Source organism: Macrotis lagotis, chromosome 3 (assembly GCF_037893015.1).
Source record: "Macrotis lagotis isolate mMagLag1 chromosome 3, bilby.v1.9.chrom.fasta, whole genome shotgun sequence".
NCBI lineage: Eukaryota > Metazoa > Chordata > Mammalia > Peramelemorphia > Peramelidae > Macrotis > Macrotis lagotis.
Window position 1 is genome coordinate 221,462,299 of NC_133660.1, and position 20,228 is coordinate 221,482,526.

At 34.2% G+C, this 20,228-nt stretch overlaps 1 protein-coding gene across 4 annotated transcripts in view; it reads right to left on the reverse strand.

Annotated features, from left to right (window-relative positions):
* Positions 1 to 20,228, reverse strand: part of FAM193A (family with sequence similarity 193 member A) — a 213,116-nt gene that overhangs the window by 71,443 nt on the left and 121,445 nt on the right. For all 4 annotated transcript variants that reach the window (XR_012477109.1, XM_074229911.1, XM_074229910.1 and 1 more), the window contains 2 exons: positions 16,703 to 16,870; positions 7,992 to 8,226 (listed from right to left, as the gene is read on the reverse strand). Coding sequence is in view for 3 of the 4 variants with exons in the window: in XM_074229910.1 (XP_074086011.1) it covers positions 7,992 to 8,226; positions 16,703 to 16,870 (403 nt within the window). In the remaining variant the exon portion in view is untranslated. The remainder of the gene's footprint in view (positions 1 to 7,991; positions 8,227 to 16,702; positions 16,871 to 20,228) is intronic.

Genomic DNA, 20,228 nt, shown 5'->3' on the forward strand with positions numbered 1-20,228 from the left:
GGCAGTACCTAAATTCAAATGTCCAAAATTGAATTCATTATTCTCTCACAAATTTGTCATTCCTTTCGATTTCTGTATTATAAAATTAATGGCAGCAACATTTCCTCAGTGACCTAGGCTTGAAACATTGGAGTCATATTTGACTTTCCTATCTTTTTCAGGTCCCACAAGCAGTAAGTTGCTAAATCTTGTTGAAATCATCGTTTTCATTCATCACCTTCAGGTAACTTATACTATCATTTCCCTATCTCACAGGCAAATAGATTTAGGTCCAAAAGGGATTTCAAAGGCCAACTAGTCTAAGACCCTCAGAAATAAATGACTCCCTCAAGATCATATAGTTAATAAGAGAGATAGCATTGAACCTTTGTTCTAGAGTGCTCTAGACTGGATGTTGTTTCCAATATCTTACCTGGATTAATATAGCATTCCCTAAATGGTACCTTTCCCATCCATCCTAACACAGCTACCATTTTTTTTAGAATGCATGAAGTTTATTATACTGCTCCATGGTTTTAAAATCATCAGTTGTCCCCCTCTTGCCTAAGGCTAAGATCTTCTCCTTTGTGAGGCCTTCTCTGCCCTACACAACCTGGCTCCCACTCACTGTTCCAGTTTGGTGCTATACATGGCTCCTCCAAGCATTGCCTACATTCCAGGAGCACATGATTACTGGCTCTCTACACTTCTACTTGCCTGTCACTATGAACATGTGCACAGGCTGGTTCCCATGCTATGAATAAATCTGATCAACATCCTTAGCTGGGAATATTCTCTTCTCAGCATAGCTATGATACCAGTTGCTAAGAAAGCATTTCCAGATTTCCTACTTTTCTAATCAAAGTATTTTTTCCTCTTATATTTTCTCTTAGTCTACTTAAAAGATGTGAGGAAGAGTGGAAAGACATCTGTAGTGGAAAGGGACCTGGCCCATGAGTGAGAAAAACCTGGGTTAAACTCTATCCTGGCAAATACTAGTTATATAGTCCTAGGCAAGCCATTACCTTCTCAGTCTCCCAGGTTAAGTGCTAAGAGTAGGATGCACAGCAGGCACAGATCTACGTGGTCAGAGGGAGTTCTTGTCCTCGATACCCTCTGCTAAAAAAGATGTGATTTAAACACTTTTCAAATACATTTATTAGATTAGAGTTACTCATTTTTCATTCTTCACCTTGTTTAATACTTAATAAAGCTTGCTGAATGGAATTGACGTTGGTGAAATTATTTGGAAAAGTTTTATCAGTAAATTAGTTTAAAGGAGGAGGGAGAAATGAAATGAACGTTATCATACATAACTGTGGGAGATGTGGATGAGTAAATAGTTAAGTAAAAGGTAATTAGTTGTACTTCAGTCTAGGAGACAGCTTTTCAGGTGGAATTCTTAAAAATGATGGTGCTAGAACCAGAAAAACATTGTACACCTGAACAGGAAAATGGGGGTGATGATCAACCTTGATGGACTTGCTCATTCCATGAGTGCAATAATCAGGGACAATTTGGAGCTATCTGCTATGGAGAATACCATCTGTAGCCAGAGAAAGAACTGTGGAGTTTGAACAAAGACCAAGGATTATTACCTTTAATTTAGGAAAAAAACCAGATATCTAATTGTCTGATCTTGCTATCTCTTATACTGTAGGTTTTTTCCTTAAGGATATGATTTCTCTCTCATCACATTCAATTTGGATCAATGTATACCATGGAAACAATGTAAAGACTGGCAAATTGCCTTCTGTGGGGGGGAGGGAAGTAAGATTAGGGGAAAAATTGCAAAACTCAAAATAAATAAAATCTTTATAGAAAAAAATGATGATGCTAAAGTGAAAGAAGTAGAACTATGAGAATACCATATACAATAAGAGCAATGCTGTAAGATGCTGTGAATTACTTAGCTATTCTCAACAATACAATGATCCAAGATAAATCTGAATGACTTATTATGAAAAATGCTATCTATCCCTAGAGAAAGAACTGATGGAGTCAATACAGATTGAAATACACTTTTAAACTTCATTTTTCTTAGATTTTTATTTTGATCTGTTTTCTTTTGACTAATATGGGAATCTAATTTGCTATATGACTACACATGTATAATCTATATTAAAGTGCGTGCTTTCTCAGTTTGGGGAATGGGTTGAATATGGGAGAGAATTTGGAACTCAATTTTTAAAATGAAAGCTGAAAATTATTTTAACATGTAACTGGGAAAAAAATATTGAATGCAAAAGCTTTTTTAAAATGATGGTGCTAAATTTGTGTTGGACATTCATTGAAGCTAAGCCTGAGAGTATTCAATACAATAATAAAGTCATTTCGAATGATAAAATACAAAATTTTTTTCAGAAGATTGTTTTCTTATTGCAGAAAACTTTGAAAAAAATAATGAATCATAAAATCAGAGACTTTAAGAGTTAGAAAGACTTTAGAATCAGTCTAGTTCAATGGCATCATTTTATAGATGAAATGACTTACTCAAGGTCACAGGGAATGTAGAGCCAGGATTGGAATAGAGGGACTATGACTCAAGTGACTGTTCACTAGAAAACTTAAAATTTCATTTGTCATGCGTGGAATGGGGATAATCATATTTATATATTGTATCTCAAGGGACTATTGTGAGAAAATTGCTTTGTAAAACTTTAAAACGTATGGACATATGAACTACTGAGACATGATGTGAATATAATAGACTTTTAATTTATCTAGCTCTCAGATACCATGATTTTTAGGAAGGAAAAAGGAATGCAAAAAGAAAACCAGACTACATAAGGATCTATTAAAAGATCTGGGTATATCTGGAAACTTTTTAGGACCCACCACAAGTATCTAAAGAACTACTACATTAAAAAAAAAAGGATATTACAGAGATTATTATACAAATGTGGACTAAACTAGATGTCCTCTGAGGTTCTCTACAAGGCTATGATTAATCTGAAATAAAAATCTGTTGGCAGTAAGACCAGCTAGATAAGACTATTGAGGGATAAGATGATCAATAGTCTAGGCTGGTGCTATATAAAAGAAGAAAAAAGAAAGATGTATCAAAGGAAGAACTAGTAGATAGAATGATATGGCAATAGACTAGATAAGAAGGGGAAGAAAAGGAAGATAGAAGAGGAAAAGGCAAAAATATTAACATTCCATTTAATACCTTATACTTTAAAAATGATTTCTTCACAACAATCCTATCAATAAGCTTTATTAACCTCATTTTATAAATTACTTCTAATGGGACTAGCAGTGATGTTTATCATACAATGGAAGTGGTACAAAGGTAGCTAGAGTAGAAGTATTTTTAAAAAAAGGTTATTTAATTTTTTAAATTTATTTTTATTTTTTTTATTAAAGATTTTATTTATTTTGAGTTTTACAATTTTCCCCCTAATCTTACTTCCCTCCTCCCACAACCCACAGAAGGCAATTTGTCAGTTTTTACATTGTTTCCATGGTACACATTGATCCAAATTGAATGTGATGAGAGAGAAATCATATCCTTAAGGAAGAAACATAAAGTATAAGAGATAGCAAGATCAGACAATTAGATATCTGGTTTTTCCCCTAAATTTAAGGTAATAGTCCTTAGTCTTTGTTCAAACTCCACAGTTCTTTCTCTGGATACAGATAGTATTCTCCATTGTAGAGAGCCCTAAATTGTCCCTGGTTGTTGCACTGATGGAATGAGTGAGTCCATCAAGGTTGATCATCGCCCCCATGTTGCTGTTAGGGTGTACAGCATTTTCCTGGTTCTGTTCATCTCTCTCAGCATCAGTTTATGCAAACACCTCCAGGCTTCCTTGAATTTCCATCCTTCCTGTTTTCTAATAGAACAATAGTGTTCCACAACATACATATACCACAGTTTGCTAAGCCATTCCCCAACTGAAGGACATTTACTTGATTTCCAATTCTTTGCCACCACAAACAGAGCTGCTATGAATATTTTTGTACAAGTGATATTTTTTACCCTTTTTCATCATCTCTTCAGGGTATTTATCCAGTAGTGGATATTGCTGGATCAGAGGGTGTGTATATTTTTGTTGCCCTTTGGGTAAAAAAATTTTTTGATAGCTATTTCAATATAATTAATTTCCTTTGTAATTTTATGCATTTTATTTTAATCATTTAAAAACAAAATTCTGAGGAATTATCAATCAGGATGTCAAAGGGTACATGATGCCAAAAGAAGTTACAAATAACACCAATGAAGATAAAGATTAATTTCTTATATATTAATTTCTTCATTTTCTAACATAGAAAAAGCCTCGAGAGCTATAGAAGGACCTTAAAAAGTCATTTAGAGGAACTTTCTCAAAACAAGAATGACATCAGAAGATACTGAAACTAATATAAATATTTTCAAGTTAACTTTTAATAGATGAAAGTAAGCATAAGAACAAAATCCATTAAGAGGGAATGAAAAATGACCAATTTATTCATATAATGTGTTTTGTTTTTAACAACTATACAGTTAAAAATTTCCTGATGTGAATCTAAGAAGTTAAAAGTCCTATTTTTAGTTAGTGAATTAGCAAAAGAAAAGAAGTACTTTGAGCTTATTAGAAAAAAAATGTTAAGCGTAATTTTTCTTAGCTCTAACACTACCTCCCACAAGACCCTTTATAGATTGTGCTGGTTCAGATAAGCAGACTGATAGTTTAAGATATTTTAAGTACAAGAGAGTGAAAGAGAATGAAGAAAACTGCATCTGGGCAATAACGAAGGAGGATCTGAAAAAGGCTCAATTTCAGCTCAGTTCTGTTGCATTGACTTATCTCTTACAAAGAAAACTCACAATACGTTTATGTCATTCTATTTACTTGTGATATGAAAGTAAACTTTGAGTCACCAATTAATTCCTTAAGAGTTGAGAGTAAGGCTTGTTTAAGAGCTGGCTAACAGTTCAATGTAGCTTGAATACAGAGTACATGGAGGGAGACTATTGGAAATAGATATTTAGATATAAAGGAAGAGTAGTACCAAATTGTGAAGGAATGGAATTTTTACCTTCTCTTGCCAAGTGAATAAGGAAGGACTCAACAAAAGACCTTTGTATAAGAAAAGGACATGAAAAAAGATTATTTTATTATTGGGGAAACTGGAAAGAAATAAGAAAGGAAGAGAAATTACAGAAAGTTATGTTAAGGTCTCTGTAGCTAGCAATAATTATAGTCTAAGGTGGAAACAGTAGAAATGAATATATATATGAAATATTTTTTATGTTAATAAATGATTATGAGAGATGAGGGAAAAGGAAAAGTCAAAGATAACTTTTAAGGTTTCAGATGTGACTGGGTAAATAGTGGTTTCACTAACAAAAAAATAGGTCAAGAAAAGAAGCAGATTTTGGGGTAAAAATAATAAATTTGGTTGAAGAATATTGAATTGTAGAAAGTCTGCTTCACCAGATCACATGTTATAATGACACAAGTACTATTATGATCAATCTACTGAGATTTATAACTACTATATATCTATTTATATGTGTGTATATACACATATGTGTATATACACATATTATATAGATATATATATATATAAAACACTTATAACAGTTATCATCTACTCTAATTAAGTGATAGAACCATAGTTCTTGGAGGTTTCTAACCATTTCTTATAAAAGGTGAGAAAGGAATCAGAGAAGGTAAGTGACTTGTTCCAGAGCATAGAATAAGCTGGCATCACATTCTCAATAAGGTGATTTTACTTATATCAGAATAATGAAACTGGTTTTTAATATTAAAGGGCTTATATTTTTCTGAGAGAAAATTGTTTGAATTCAACTAATAAAAATAAAAACTTTTTTTTCTCATTCATGCTCTACACAGATTTCTCAGGCAGGCAGGATCATATCATTAAGGGAGGTAAATGACATGAAGGGAACTGAAATTACAAAATAAAATCATAACACCAACTCTAGCCTTTGCAGATTAACTGCTGGATATGATCATGAACATAGTTCAGCCACAGTTAAATTCTATGCTTGGAAGATAATAAAGACTAGGGATTCCATATAATATTTATTTAATAATACATATCATAGATATACTTAAATAGAGATTTACTCATTTTTATGAGATGATTATATTTTAGGCAACTGAACAAGTTTGTGAGATTTTTTTAACCCTTTGGCAATGAACTATAAAAATTTAATATTTAAAGAAGTTCAGGGAAATGATTAATTATCTGATATAAAATACTTTAAAATAAGTGTTCATCAAACTTTTATTAGAATTGTTCCTACTTGTAAAATTAAAGAGCTAATATATGAGAGGTTTTTTTTTTTTTTTGCAAGGCAACAGAGCTAAGTGATGTGTCCAAGATCACACATCACACATCTAGTAATTATCAAGTGTCTAAGATTGGATTTGAAATCAGGCCTTCCTAAGTTCAGGGCCAGTGCTCTAGTCACTTTGTCACCTAAATGTTCCCCAATATATGTTTTTAATTTTGTTTTTTTCCAAGGCAATGGAGAATTAAATTATTTGCCTAAGGTCACACAGCTAGGTAATTAGTAAGTGTCTGAACCTGGATTTGAACTCAGGTCCTCCTGACTCCAGGACCAGTGCTTTATTCACTCTGCACCTAGTCGTTCCCAATATATGTTAATTGAGTAGAACTACATACATTCTATGTCAAAACTTTCAAAAAATTTTGTTCATGTTTTTGAAACAAAATTATTTGCAAATATGTTGAAATTCACTTTATTAATTTACATTCTTCCCCTATTGATATCAGCGCTAGTAGGGAGATGGGAACAAGAGAAAAACAAAGATGAGGATAAGGCTAAATATAATTCAGTCATTTATCTTCACTCTTGGAATCACTCCAACTTCCTGCACCATGGCAGTTTTACTGCCAGCACAGAGCAGAGATGAGTAAATCAAGTGCAGGGACTCAAGATCTTTTCAGATTTTCTATGAAATTTAGAGTTGGTCAGATTTGGCTCATTGTACATATTTATATCTGGAAGCACCTTAAGGGTCATCTAGTCCTTTACTTTCATGTTAGAGATGAGCAAACTAAAGTTCAGAGATATTAAATGACTTGTATAATATATCATGCAGACAATAAGTAGCAATATTAGGATATAAGGTTGGTGACCTCGGGAACACTTTTCTAATCAGTATCATGAAACTTTAGAAGCAATCTTCAGAGCAAAACGTGTGTGTGTGTGTGTGTGTGTGTGTGTGTGTGTGTGTGTGTGTGTTTTCAAGATGTCCTTACTTTTGTCAGTTTTGGATTGGGGGAAAGTTGGGATAGAAACAGTTGTAAAAAACCCCCAAAAATATGAACAAGGAAAGTTGAGTATTGAGTATTAGAAGATGTACATTACAAGCGTGCCATTAAGGGCCAGATAATAATTTCAATTCTCTATATTGTCTTATCAAATTTATACGTGTGACTAAAGGGTTGCTTCTGTTTCAGACTGAATAAAACATGGATTTCTAACAAAGCAATGATTGAATTTGATAGAAAAATAAGTGTTCCATTGTCTATTTCAAGGAGCCAGATTTTCAATATATAACCTTTTAGTCAGAGAAATGTCTTTGTCTTCCAATTTAGTGGTAAGCAATACATCTGGTGACCAATCCTAAACAAATTTCACCCTTATTTCATATATTCCTCATACTTTATCTATGTTTTTAAGACCACCTGGCAACCAAAACTCCATCATCAAACATTACTTGAAAATTTACTCTTAATCTCCTCTATCAAGCAAAATTCAAAAGGAATACTAAAATTCAAAGAACATAAAATAGGATTGGGAATGAGGACTCAAAGCACTAGTTAAAATGAATATATATACTCTCAACTATTTAAAAGAAATTGGTTTAAGAGCTAGACCAGTATTGTGCATGAATGTGGACATAAACAAGATTTTCTCCTTATCAGGTTTGAAAGTAGCAAGGATAGACTACAGCAAGAAAATAATAAAAACATCCAGGGTTGTTTTGTTTTTTTAAATTACTAATCAATTACTTCAATCTTACCAGAGTGACAAGGAAGGAGCTGATTGTGCGTGCTGCCTGACAGAGTGCACTATATTCCTCAAGGAGAAGTGAGATGAATTGATGTGCCTGTGGTGGGCCTTGTATTGTTGATGTTGCTTTAACTTTAGAGCCCAGAGACAAATGTCTGAGGAGTCGAACTTTCATTTCCAGCACATATTCTCTTGCTTGTTGTTCCAATCGCTGGTATAGCTGATAAGGGTCTCTTTCACAAAGCCTAAATATATTTTAAAAAATTGTTATTAACTAATCAATTAACTTAGCTAACAATCAACAATATAATCTACTACGTTCCACAACTATTTAATTAATGAGCACATTTACCTTTAATATGTACAATAATAAGTTTCTCTTATGAAATGGTTTTTTCATAATAAACCCATGAGGAAGGTAGAAACATAAGATATTAGTGTCCTCTTTATACAAATAAGGAAACTGTCTAGGGGTAATAAATTTCAAAGCCAAGACTTGAATACAATAACTCAATATGCTATTTTGTCACATTCTGATGAAGATGCTTGTCCTTCTTTCTCGAAGAAGACCATGATATCAGGGAGGTGATGCCCTGACAAATACATGAAATGGATTTGAGTGAGGGGTTACTTGTGCTAACTCACCAGCCTCACTTTCTACTCTCGAGCCACTTGGGTCCAGTGGTCAGATGTGAGTCAAGATGACTGGAGATGGCCCTGGATGCAAGGCAATCAAGGTTAAATGACTTGCCCAAGGTCACCCAGTCAGTGTGTGTCAAGTTTCTGAGGCCAAATGTGAACTCAGGTCCTCCAGACTCAAGGCCAAGGCTTGATTCACTGTACCACCTAGTTACACATTTTGGAACTTACCAGTGGTATCAACATCTATAAGATATTTAAAGTAAAATATATTCTCACAGAACTATCAACTTTAAAGCTGATGTTTTATAGAAATTAAGTATCAAAATCATTAATAAAAAATTGAGATTATACACAATCCAACTTCTCACTTAGGCAAAGCATAATATACCTTATAAAGGGTCATCTGGCTTCTGGAACAGGGGGAGAGGAAAGGAAGGGAATAATAAGCATTCATATAGTACCAGATAGTATGCTAAGTGCTTTTACAAATATTATCCCCTGTGATGGCCAAAACAACCCTGAGAGTTAGATGCCATTATTATCCACATCTTATGGATATGGAAACTGAGGCAAATAGAGGTTAAGTGACTTGCCTAAACCCCCAAGGCTACTAAGTATCTGAGGTAAGATTTAAATTCAAGCCTTCTAGGATAGGCCAAACACTCTATCCACTAAGGACCTAACTAAGTGAGAACCTCAGGCAAGCAGGAATTTAATTTCTTTTGAGTTAGCCCATTCCCTTTTGAATAAGTTTAATAGATGAGAAGTTCGACTTTACCTTAAAATCTTTATTTGCCTCTTTGTAATTCAAACAATCATTTATACTCAAAGTATAAATAACAAATTGATGGCCTTTTGAAAATACAATGTTATGAAAGAGAAAGAAGAATAAATGACTGGAAAAACCACCAATTATGTACCATGGACTTTGTATGGTATAGTGAAGACAAAAAGCTTATATTCTAATAGTAAATGAAACAAGGGGAATGGAGCATCTAAATCTAATAAGATGAAGCAGATGAATCACAAAATCTGAGTTACAAAAGACTTTGGAGGTCATCTAATCTAAATAATGCTCAACCAGCTCTGCTACAATATATTCAAGTTATCCAAATCCTGTCTTTTTCTGATTGGTAGAGAATTGGGGGGGGGGGGAGAATGGGACAGTCATAGCCAAAACTTTTCTAGATGGGGTGTAATTTTTATTCTAGAAATAAACACTAAAGTAATAGGCTTTTCCTCATTCATAAGTAAACAAATATCTCAGAGAAATAAAAATGTTGTTAATGAATTCAATCTGATACATTATAATTCAATTTAAAAATATCTCTTAACTGTGACTTCTAATAAATGATAATATTCACTTAAAACTATCAGGTTGAAAGGCTGGAGAGAACAGACCAAAATTCTGAAGGATGTGAATCTTCATGTATGGAGATAATTTTATAACTGGAGATATGAGAAAATAAAATCTAAATTGAGCTCTTTGTTTCGATACATCACATATTTAGTCATCATAGAGTATTTAAAGATGCATTAAAATATTTCAGAAATTATCTTTTCCTTCCCTCAATAAAAAATAAATGATATACTAATTTGAAAAAGTTTGATGCTTTTTCCCCCCATCTAAATCAAGTTAAGTAACAATATACCACATTAAAGACTTATCTGTATCTAATTATAAGCTAAACCAGGTGACAGTAAGGACAGAATTCTGGACTTGGGAGTTGGGAAGTCTTGAGTTCAAACTTGACTTCAGGTATACTGACAGATCATTTAACATTTATTTTCTACATCTATAAAATGGGAATAATAATAATAATAACAATAATGATAATGATGATGATGATGATATAATAATATCTACTCCCAGGGCTGTTGTGAGAATGAGATATTTGTTAAAGTGCTTTATAAGTCTTAAAGCACTACTTAAATGCTAGTTTATTACTATTATTGTTACTATTAAGATTCCTCCACCATCATCAGCCCAGTCCTGAGGATTAACAATGATACCAGTACAGAATATTGAATAATTTAAATAAGTTCATAGATACCTATCTAAAATATTTTTTAACTGATCCCATTTGTTTTAACTTCATAAAAATTCCCAGGCTACTTAATGCTTTTGATAACCTGAAACTTCCTACTTCTCCAGTCTTTTTACAGTTTACTCCCTCAGAAGTATTCTATAATCTAGACTGTAGCTCCTCAAACATGATATTTCATTTACCATATTCCAACTGTCTTCCCAGCCCTTCAAAAACTCCCAAACCTGCACTGGGTTTCTCCCTCATCTCTAGCCTTTAGATTCTGTGGTTTCCTTCAAAATTCAACTAAAGGTCTGCCTTTTCTAATAACTACAATCTACTTTTTATGCACACAGTTACTTAAAAATTGCCTTCCTCATCAGAATATATTTTCTTTATGATCTGAGACTTTTTAAAACGCTTTTATATCCCCACTCATGCTAAGTGCTTGATACACAATAAATGCTTAATGAATGCTCATTAATACAGTTAAGCAAAATCTACTTACATAGTATCTACATCTGAGAATGTATGCAACATTTGTAACTTCACTGTTACAGATGTCTATATTGAAAAGAGACAGGTAAAATGCTTTCTCGAACAAAAGGCTATTAGCAAAGAATATAAAAAGGCAGGGGGTTAGTGGGGGCCAGTTCTAAACCATATAGCAAAATAATAGAAATATATATGCAAATATGATTCTGCCACAAAAGACTCATAATTGCAAAGTAGTGACTCTTAAGGTGTCAAATAGAATACTATCTGGGTCAAAGGCCATGGTAGCCCTTAAAAAGTCAGAAAAGTTACAAGTATGAAGTCTCATTATCATGGAATGAAACAGGTGTCAAATGTTTTAACCACAGAAAATTGTGAAATTGTGAAAACAAAAACATGAAGAAATTGTGATTTCAATAAGCAGATAATTTGGATGGAATGGAGAGAGCGCAGGGAGTAGATTTTCTGAAAGTATACTGACAATATAAATATGCATGTATGTATAATAAAGTGGTTTCCATTTTCTGGTATCCTACTTTATAAGATTGGTGTCTGTAATCCATCTATCCCTGAGTATCTTCTCTCTTTTTTTCTCAAGGCAACAGGATTAAGTTACTTGTCCAAGTGGTCACACAGCTAGGTAATTTTTAAATGTCTGAGGTAGAATTTGAACTCAAGTCCACTAACTCTAGAGCCAGTGCTCTATCCACTGTGCTATCTAGTTGCCCTCCCTTATCCTTCAAGCTGACTACTTTTCTCCCTTCCCAATTGTGAATCAATGTAGAATTCAATACTGTCCTCTCTACTGGAATCCCTTGCCTTCTTGCTCTACCATCATGTCTCAACAAACTACAAGCCTGAATAACATCCACAATCTTACTCTACTGCTCCTGCTCTCACTGATGCAGATCCAATATTGAAGAAATCACACATCAGAGCTGAGTCCATTGCATGTTGATGTTACCTAATCTTGATCAGGTCCATTCACTGCACAAAACAATCTGTTTAATTTCCCTACTGTACTACTCACAGATGTTGATCCACATGTTCTTTTTTCTTCTCAAGTCTACCAAGTCTCCTCCCTCTTCCTGCCTTCTCAATTGAGGATTTCTCTTCAAAATTACCAAGAAAATGTAGGTCCTGTTCTGTAAGTCCTCTCTTCTCCTCTTATCTTAAAACCCATTCTTTCTAATCAAATGAGATGATTAAAGTCAACTTGCAAATTTAAAAAGCTATATAAAAGCTAGCTAGATTGGTCTTTGATTTTCCCTTATTTACCAATTCTTTACTTGCTGACTTCAATTATACTCACCATCTTCTACTCTGAAACTGCTCACAAGACCTCATCAACTACTCAAGCTATTACCCTATTAAACACTTTTTCAGAATAAATATCTTAGAAAAAGTTTTCTACACTCATTGTCTCCATTCCCTCTCTTCTTAATCAATTTTTAGTCCTTTATAACTTGGTTTTCAACTTCATCATTCTTTTAGAAGTTATTAATAAATTCATAATTGCAAACTCTGATGGTCTTTTCTGTCTTCATTCTTTTTGACCTCTCTGCACATTCAACACTATTGAATAGATTATTTTCCTGAATAATCTTTCTTCTCTAGATTTTAGTTTGTCCTTAGATTTCTCCTGTCTTGTCCAACCATTTCTTCTCAAACCGTGGTGATGGTTCAGCATTTATCCTGTACCCCTTAATTATGGCTCTGTTCAGTTTCCCCTTTTCTTCTCTCCATTGCTGGTGTTCAGTCATTTAAGTTGTGTTAGACTCTGTAACTTCACCTGCAGTTTTCTTGGCAAAGATACTGAAATGTTTTGCTATTTCCTTTTCCAGTTAATTTTACAGATAGCAGCTCGATGGGATAGAGCTTTGAAGTCAGGAAGACAGAATTGAAAATTCAGCCTCAAACATTTACTAGCTGTGTGAGACCTAGGGTAAGGCACTTAACCCCCATTGCCCCGGCATCCAAGAGCCATCTCTAATCATCCTGATTCAAGTCTAGTCAATGGACCCAGATACTCTGGAGGAGAAAGTGAGGCTGGTGAAATTCATATGCATATCATGGCATCACCTCCCTGAGGTCATGATCTTCGAGAATAAAGGACAACCATTATTATTACAGATGAAGAAACTGAGGCAAACAGTTAAGTGACTTGTCCAGGACCAAAAGATGTGTGTGAGAGGTGAGATTTGAACTTAGGAAGATGAGTCATCTGGACTTTGGATCTGGTCCTTGATCCAATCTGTCACTTAGCTACCCTTTCTCTCTCTCTCTCTCTCTCTCTCTCTCTCTCTCTCTCTCTCTCTCTCTCTCTCTCTCCCTCCCTCCCTCCCTCCCTCCCTCTCTGTCTGTCTTTGTCTCTGTCTCTCTCTCTCTCAACAATATCTCTTCTGTAGACCTTTTCAATTTACATGGCACTAATTATTTGTATGCAAATAATTCCCAAATCTTGATAGTCTCAGTTCCATCACCAATTTTCACCAAAATGTCAAATGAAACGTTCAAACCACTTATCTTCTTCTAAAAACTTGCTCCATTGCCAAAATTCCTATTTCTATATAGAACCCTATGCTCCTTCCAGTCTCCTATATTCATAATGAGTATTATTTCTAACTCTTTAATCACTCTTAGACACAACACAAATCACCAATTAATTATTCAATCTTGTTGTCTCTACCACTATACCAGTTCTCTTATCAATTGTTTATCACTATTCAAACAGCTACAACTTGAATTTAGACATTACTCACTTTTTGCCTCAGAAATTACCTCTAAATAGTTTCTTCCCTCTCTAAATGCAACCCCTAGAAAGCTACCAAAGTGATTTTCCTTAGGCACAGAGTAGATCCAGTGATCCCCCTATTCAGTGAACTCTACTAACTCCCTAATCACCAATAGGACAAAATATAAACTCCTATGTTTATTTTCATTCCAGAGTCTAAGTTGACAGATGCCTCATTTCCCTGGTTTCTTTCATAGGAAATCTTTCCTAGTCTTCTCAGCTTTCAGACTTCTCTTCAGAGACTAAATTTCCTTTATTCTGCATGTATCATGTATTTGTTTAATTATCTACATGTCCCCTATTCCTAAAAATCATTAACATTATCATCATTATTGTGTGAAATATTATTTATGAAGGGTTTTAAGACAATATTATTTTTCCTCAAAATCATTATCTATTTCAACCAAAAATATTCATCATGACAGGCTGCATAGTGGATATCACTGAACTTGGAGTTGTTAAAACTGGAGTTCAAATTCTACCTCAGATATTTATCAGTTGTTTTGACCCTGGCCAAGTCATCTGAGTTCTGTCTGCAAAATGGACATAAATTTAATAATAGTTCCTACTTCCCAGTTATGAAGATAAAACAATATTTGTAGAAATGCTTGGAAAACTTTCAAGCATTATATATTGGTAAAGTATTATTATTGTTGTCAAACTGTTATCACCAACACAAAAAGAGATACCATATTAGAAAAGTGCAAAGGTGGGGCAGCTAGGTGGCACAGTGAATAGAATACTGCCCTGGAGTACTGCACAACTTCAAATCCGGCCTCAGACACTTAATAATGACTTAGCTGGGTGACCATAGGCAAGTCATTTAAACCCACTTCCTAGTAAGAAAACAAAAAAAAAAAAATGTGAAACTGTCATTCTATGACAAGTGCCATTTTAAGAAATGTATTTTCTACAAATAGTTTATAAGATCTCGATAGTGCGCTCGCTCGCTCTCTCTCTCTCTCTCTCTCTCTCTCTCTCTCTCTCTCTCTCTCTCTGTTTCTGCAAGGCAATAGATGTAAATGACTTGCCAAAGTGACATATCTAAGTAAAGTATTAAGTATCTGAGACCAGATTTGAACCCAGGTGTTCCTGACTTCAAGGTCGGTGCTCTTTCCTCTGCGCAACCTATCTCTCTCTCTCTCTCTCTCTCTCTCTCTCTCTCTCTCTCTCTCTCTCTCTCTCTCGGTTTTTGCAAGGCAAATGGGATTAAGTGGCTTGCCCAAGGCCACAAAGCTAGGCAATTATTAAGTGTCTGAGACCGGATTTGAACCCAGGTACACCTGACTCCAAGGCCTGTGCTTTATCCACTATGCCACCTAGCCGCCCCTATATCCTTCTCCTAAGGAACAAAATGTTCCTACTGCGTTTGCTTTTCACTGTGCCTAATCACAAGTTGATATGTATCAAGTTCTTGGACCAAAGAAGAAACCAAAATATACCAATTAGAAGATCCCCTATACAAATGTCTAACAAGCGATTATCCAGTATTTTAATCAAGACATAAAGGAAAACCCAATTCACTTCTAAAGAAGCCCATTCCATTTTTGAGTAGGTACAATATTTGGCAAATTTTTCTTACTTTGAGTTTCAATTTCCCTCTTTGCCATTTCTAAAAATAACTCTTCTGTCCTGTCAAAGTAGAAAATACTTAATTCTTGTTTTTATCTAATAGTAGTATCAAGATAACTCATGTTTAATTTTTCTCTCTATAAAACTTAATTTTCCCCTCTTCTAAACTAAAGTTCATCTCATATAAAGACTAGAAGAACTATGGCTATTTAGAAAAGGAAAAAAAATTTGGATGAAGAGAGGTGAGGTATGATAGCTATCTTTATCTCTTTTTCTCCTGGTTGCCTACCTCTAAACAGAACAACAAAACCATAATGATAGTTTTTTAAAATCTAAGAAGTGAATGACTACAATAATGAAGTAGCTCACATAGAAAACTTGCAGTTTCGTAAGTCATTTATTATAACTATCTCATTTGATAAAGTTCCTTATCTGCTGCTTTTTTGTCTTCCCAAAATGTTGCTAGCTCAGAATGAATACAGTATTCAAACTTTAGTCTACCTATACATGTACGTATATGTTTAAAAAGACATAGATATTTTAAAAACAATTATACACATGTATGCTTTCAGTTAGGTTCGTGTCTAGGACTTGGCACAGCACTGAAAGTATTTCAAAATAATGGCCATGGGGCAGCTAGGTGGCACAGAGGATAGAGCACCAGCCCTGGAGACAGGAGTACCCAAGTTCAAATGTGGCCTCAGATACTTAGTGATTACCTAGCTCTGTGGCCTTGCGCAAGCCACTTAACCCCCATCTGCCTTGCAAAAACCTAAAAAAAAAAAAAAAAAAAAATCTCAAAATAATGCCCAATATCAATATAAATACAAAGCATTTATGATAAGACAATGTGTATCACAAACTAGCAATAATAAATGCCCAACAAGAATGAAGAGGTAGGGGCAGCTAGGTGGCACAGTGGATACAGCACCAGCCCTGGAGTCAGGAGTACCTGAGTTCAAATCCGGTCTTAGACACTTAATAATTACCTAGCCGTGTGGCCTTGGGCAAGCCAATTAACCCCATTGTCTTTCCAAAAAAAAAAAAAAAAATTAAGAGGTAATGGAGATAAAAGATTCTTACAGTAAATACCCTTTGAATTCATGTATTTAGGTATAAGAAAAGACAGTAGCCATTAAGATAATAGCTTGCTTTGTGGGACCAAAAAAAAAGGAGGGAAAGAATACATACCTATCCACCAACTCCTTCATGCCCTCTTTATCAGGCACTAGAGATTGGTCTTGGTCATCTGCCAAAGGGGTACCAGCTTGACGATATATACATCGAACCATATATCGTACTTCTGACCAGTAATTCTGAAGTTGCTGGGATTCTCGTTCAGTCTCTGCTGAAATTTCCCTGTTAAATATTAGAATCACATGAAATATTTATGATACCATATTGATTAATATATTACTAGTGGTGCATATGATACTGAAGGACAGAAAAGGGAAAATATAATTTGTTAAAATTCTTCCTTTGTCTCTTGGACCCAATAAAATCTTAAAGTACAAAACCAGCTGTTCCTATATTTGTTTAAACTTTAATAATTAGTGACTTTTCAGAAAGGTTAAAAAGTCCTGAGCTATGGAAAAGAAAAACAAGAGATTAAATATTATACTGTTAAGGACAGAGAATGTACCACTTTTGAATTAGCAGTTAAAGTACCTGGTAAAGCCTAAATACTAACAAATGCTTAAATCAAACTGATGTGAATAAATGAAAAATTAGAAGTAGATTAAAAATTAAAAGTAGAAAGCCAGTGCTCAACAGTTGTCTCTTGATATCATGGATAAAATTAAGAAAATTTAAAAGGTGGATTTCACTTAGAAATTAGAAAGAACTCTTTAATGAAGGATGAGAAATAAAAAAACACTTCAGATATTATTAAAACTGTCTAGTCCAAGAAATTTCTTATAGCATAACATACCGTGATTTTGAGTAGGCTAAGTATAGAACTTTCAGGGTCCACTCCTCTTTTAAGACTTTATTATTCTCTGACTATGGCTTTTATAATTTTGAGTACCACTTAAGTAATTAATTTGTAAATTCTATGAGAAAGAACATGTCTTACACTTCTTGAATTACTTACTCAGCACCAGGAAGCCAGTAAGAGCTACATAAATATTTTTTAAACTGTTATCAAATGATGGTATACTTAGAGAACTTGAGGAAATCATCTAAAAATTACTTGAAACAATTAACACATTCAGCAAAGTAGCAGGATATAAAATAAACCCACATAAATCATCAACATTTATTTAAATGAACAACAAAATCCAAGGGCAAGGGATAGAAGGAGAAATTCCATTTCAAGTCACTGGAGACAACATAAAACCCTTGAGAATCTACCTTCCAAGACGAACTCAGAAACTGTATGTACACAATTAAAAAATATTTTTCATACAAATACAGTTAGATAGAAACAATTGGAACTGTCAACTGTCCATAGTTAGATCAAGCTAATATAATAAAAATGACAATTCTACCCAAATTAAATTGTTTATTCAATGTGATACCAATCAAACTACCAAATAAATCAGAACTAGAAAAAACAGTAAAAAAAATTCATCTGGAGCAACAAAGGGTCAAGAATATCAAGGGAACTGATGAAAAAAATTATAGAAGAAGGTGCCTTGATCTAACTGAAACTATACTATAAAGCAGAAGGCATCAAAACTGCCTGGTACTGGTTAAGAAATAGTGTAACAGGGGCAGCTAGGTGGGCAGTGGATAGAGCACTGGCCTTGGAGTCAGGAACACCTGAGTTCTAATCCGGCCTCAGACACTTAATAATGACCTAGCTATGTGGCCTAGGGCAAGCCACTTAACCCCATTGCCTTGAAAAAAAAAATCTAAAAAAAAATAGTGTAACAGACCAGTCGATTGGATAGGTACAAAAGAAACAGTAGTAAATGACTACAATAATCTACTACTTGACAAACTCAAAGACATTAGTTTCTGGGTTAAGAACTCACTATCTGACAAAAATTGTTGGGAAAACGGGAAAACAGTATGACAAAAACTAGTCATAAACCCACATCTCATACTCTATAGCAAAATAAGTTCAAAATGAGTACAGGATGTAGCCATAAAGGACAATACCATAGACCAATTAAGCAGATCAAAAACACTGTCAGATCTATGGAAAAGGAAGAAAATTATGACCAAACAAGAAAGAGAGGATATGGTGAATAGCAAAAGGGATGATTTTTGACTATATTAAATTAAAAAGGTTTTGCACTAATAAAATAAAAACTGCCAAGATCAGAAGTAAAACAAAAAGCTGGGAAACAATTTCCACAGCTAAGATTTCTGATAAAGATTTCATTTCTAAAATATATACAGAATTGAAAAAATTTAAGTTTACAAGGCATTCCCTAGTTGACAAATGCTCAAAGGATATAAACAGGCAGTTTTAAATGAAGAAATTAAAGCTATAATCATAAAAAATGCTCTAAATCATTATTGATTAAAGAAATGTAAATTAGGGGTGCAGTGGAGAGAGCATTAGCCCCAGAGTCAGGAGGACCTGAGTTCAAATCTGGCCTCCAACACTAGCCTGGCTGTGTGATCTTAGGCATGTCACTCTTAACCGCATACCTTAAATAAATAAAATTAAAAAAAAAAAAAAAAAAAACAGAGCTGGGGCAGCTACGTGATGCAGTGGATAGAGTACTGGCCCTGGAGTTAGTAGTACCTGAGTTCAAATTCGGCCTCAGACACTTAATAATTACCTAGCTGTGTGATCTTGGGCAAGCCACTTAACCCCACTGCCTTGCAAAAACCTAAAAAAAAAACAAAAAACCAAAACACACAAAGCTTCAGAGAAATACAAATTAAAACAACTATTAGGAACCACTTCACATCTATCAAATTGACTAAGATGACAAAAAGGGAAAATGATCAATGTTGAAGAGGTTATGGGAGGATTGGAACACTAATTCACTGTTTGTGGAGTTGTGAACTGCTCCACCCACTACAGAGAGTAAAATGGAACTATGCCCAAAGAGCAACAAAATTAAACATACCCTCTAACCCAGCAATACCAATATTAGGCTGGTATCCAGATGAAATCATTAAAAAATCGGAAAAAGTCCTACATGTTTCAAAATATTCATAGCCCTTTTTTGTAGTGGCAAAGAACTGGAAATTGAGGGAACTCTCATCAATTGAGGAATGGCTGAACAAGTTATGATATATGAATGTTATGGCATATTACTGTTTTATAAGAAACCATGAATGGTCAGACTCCAGACTCCAGAAAGGCATGGAACAAATTAGAATGATGCTGAGCAAAAGGAGCAGAACCAAGAAAACATTGTACACATTAACATTGTGAGTTGATAAACCCTGATGGATGCATATCCTCTTCTCAGCAGTTCAGAGGACTAGGACAATGGAACATGTGTTATGGACAAAGCTATCCACGTCCAGAGGAAAAAACAAAACAAAACAAAACCCAAAAAACAAATTACAGAATCTGAATGAACACTATGTTCACTGCTTAAAAATTTCTCTTGTTTTTCCTTCCTATCGGATGGTTGTCTTTCTTTTCCCTTACTCTTAATTCCTTATTCAGAAAATGACTAATCTGTAAATATGTTAAACGTATATATACATGTATTTTGTCACCAATACATAATTAGTATTAGCACCACCAGATGTTTTGGTGAACTGGAGAATGGTTACTTCTTATGATTCTAACATTTTATTT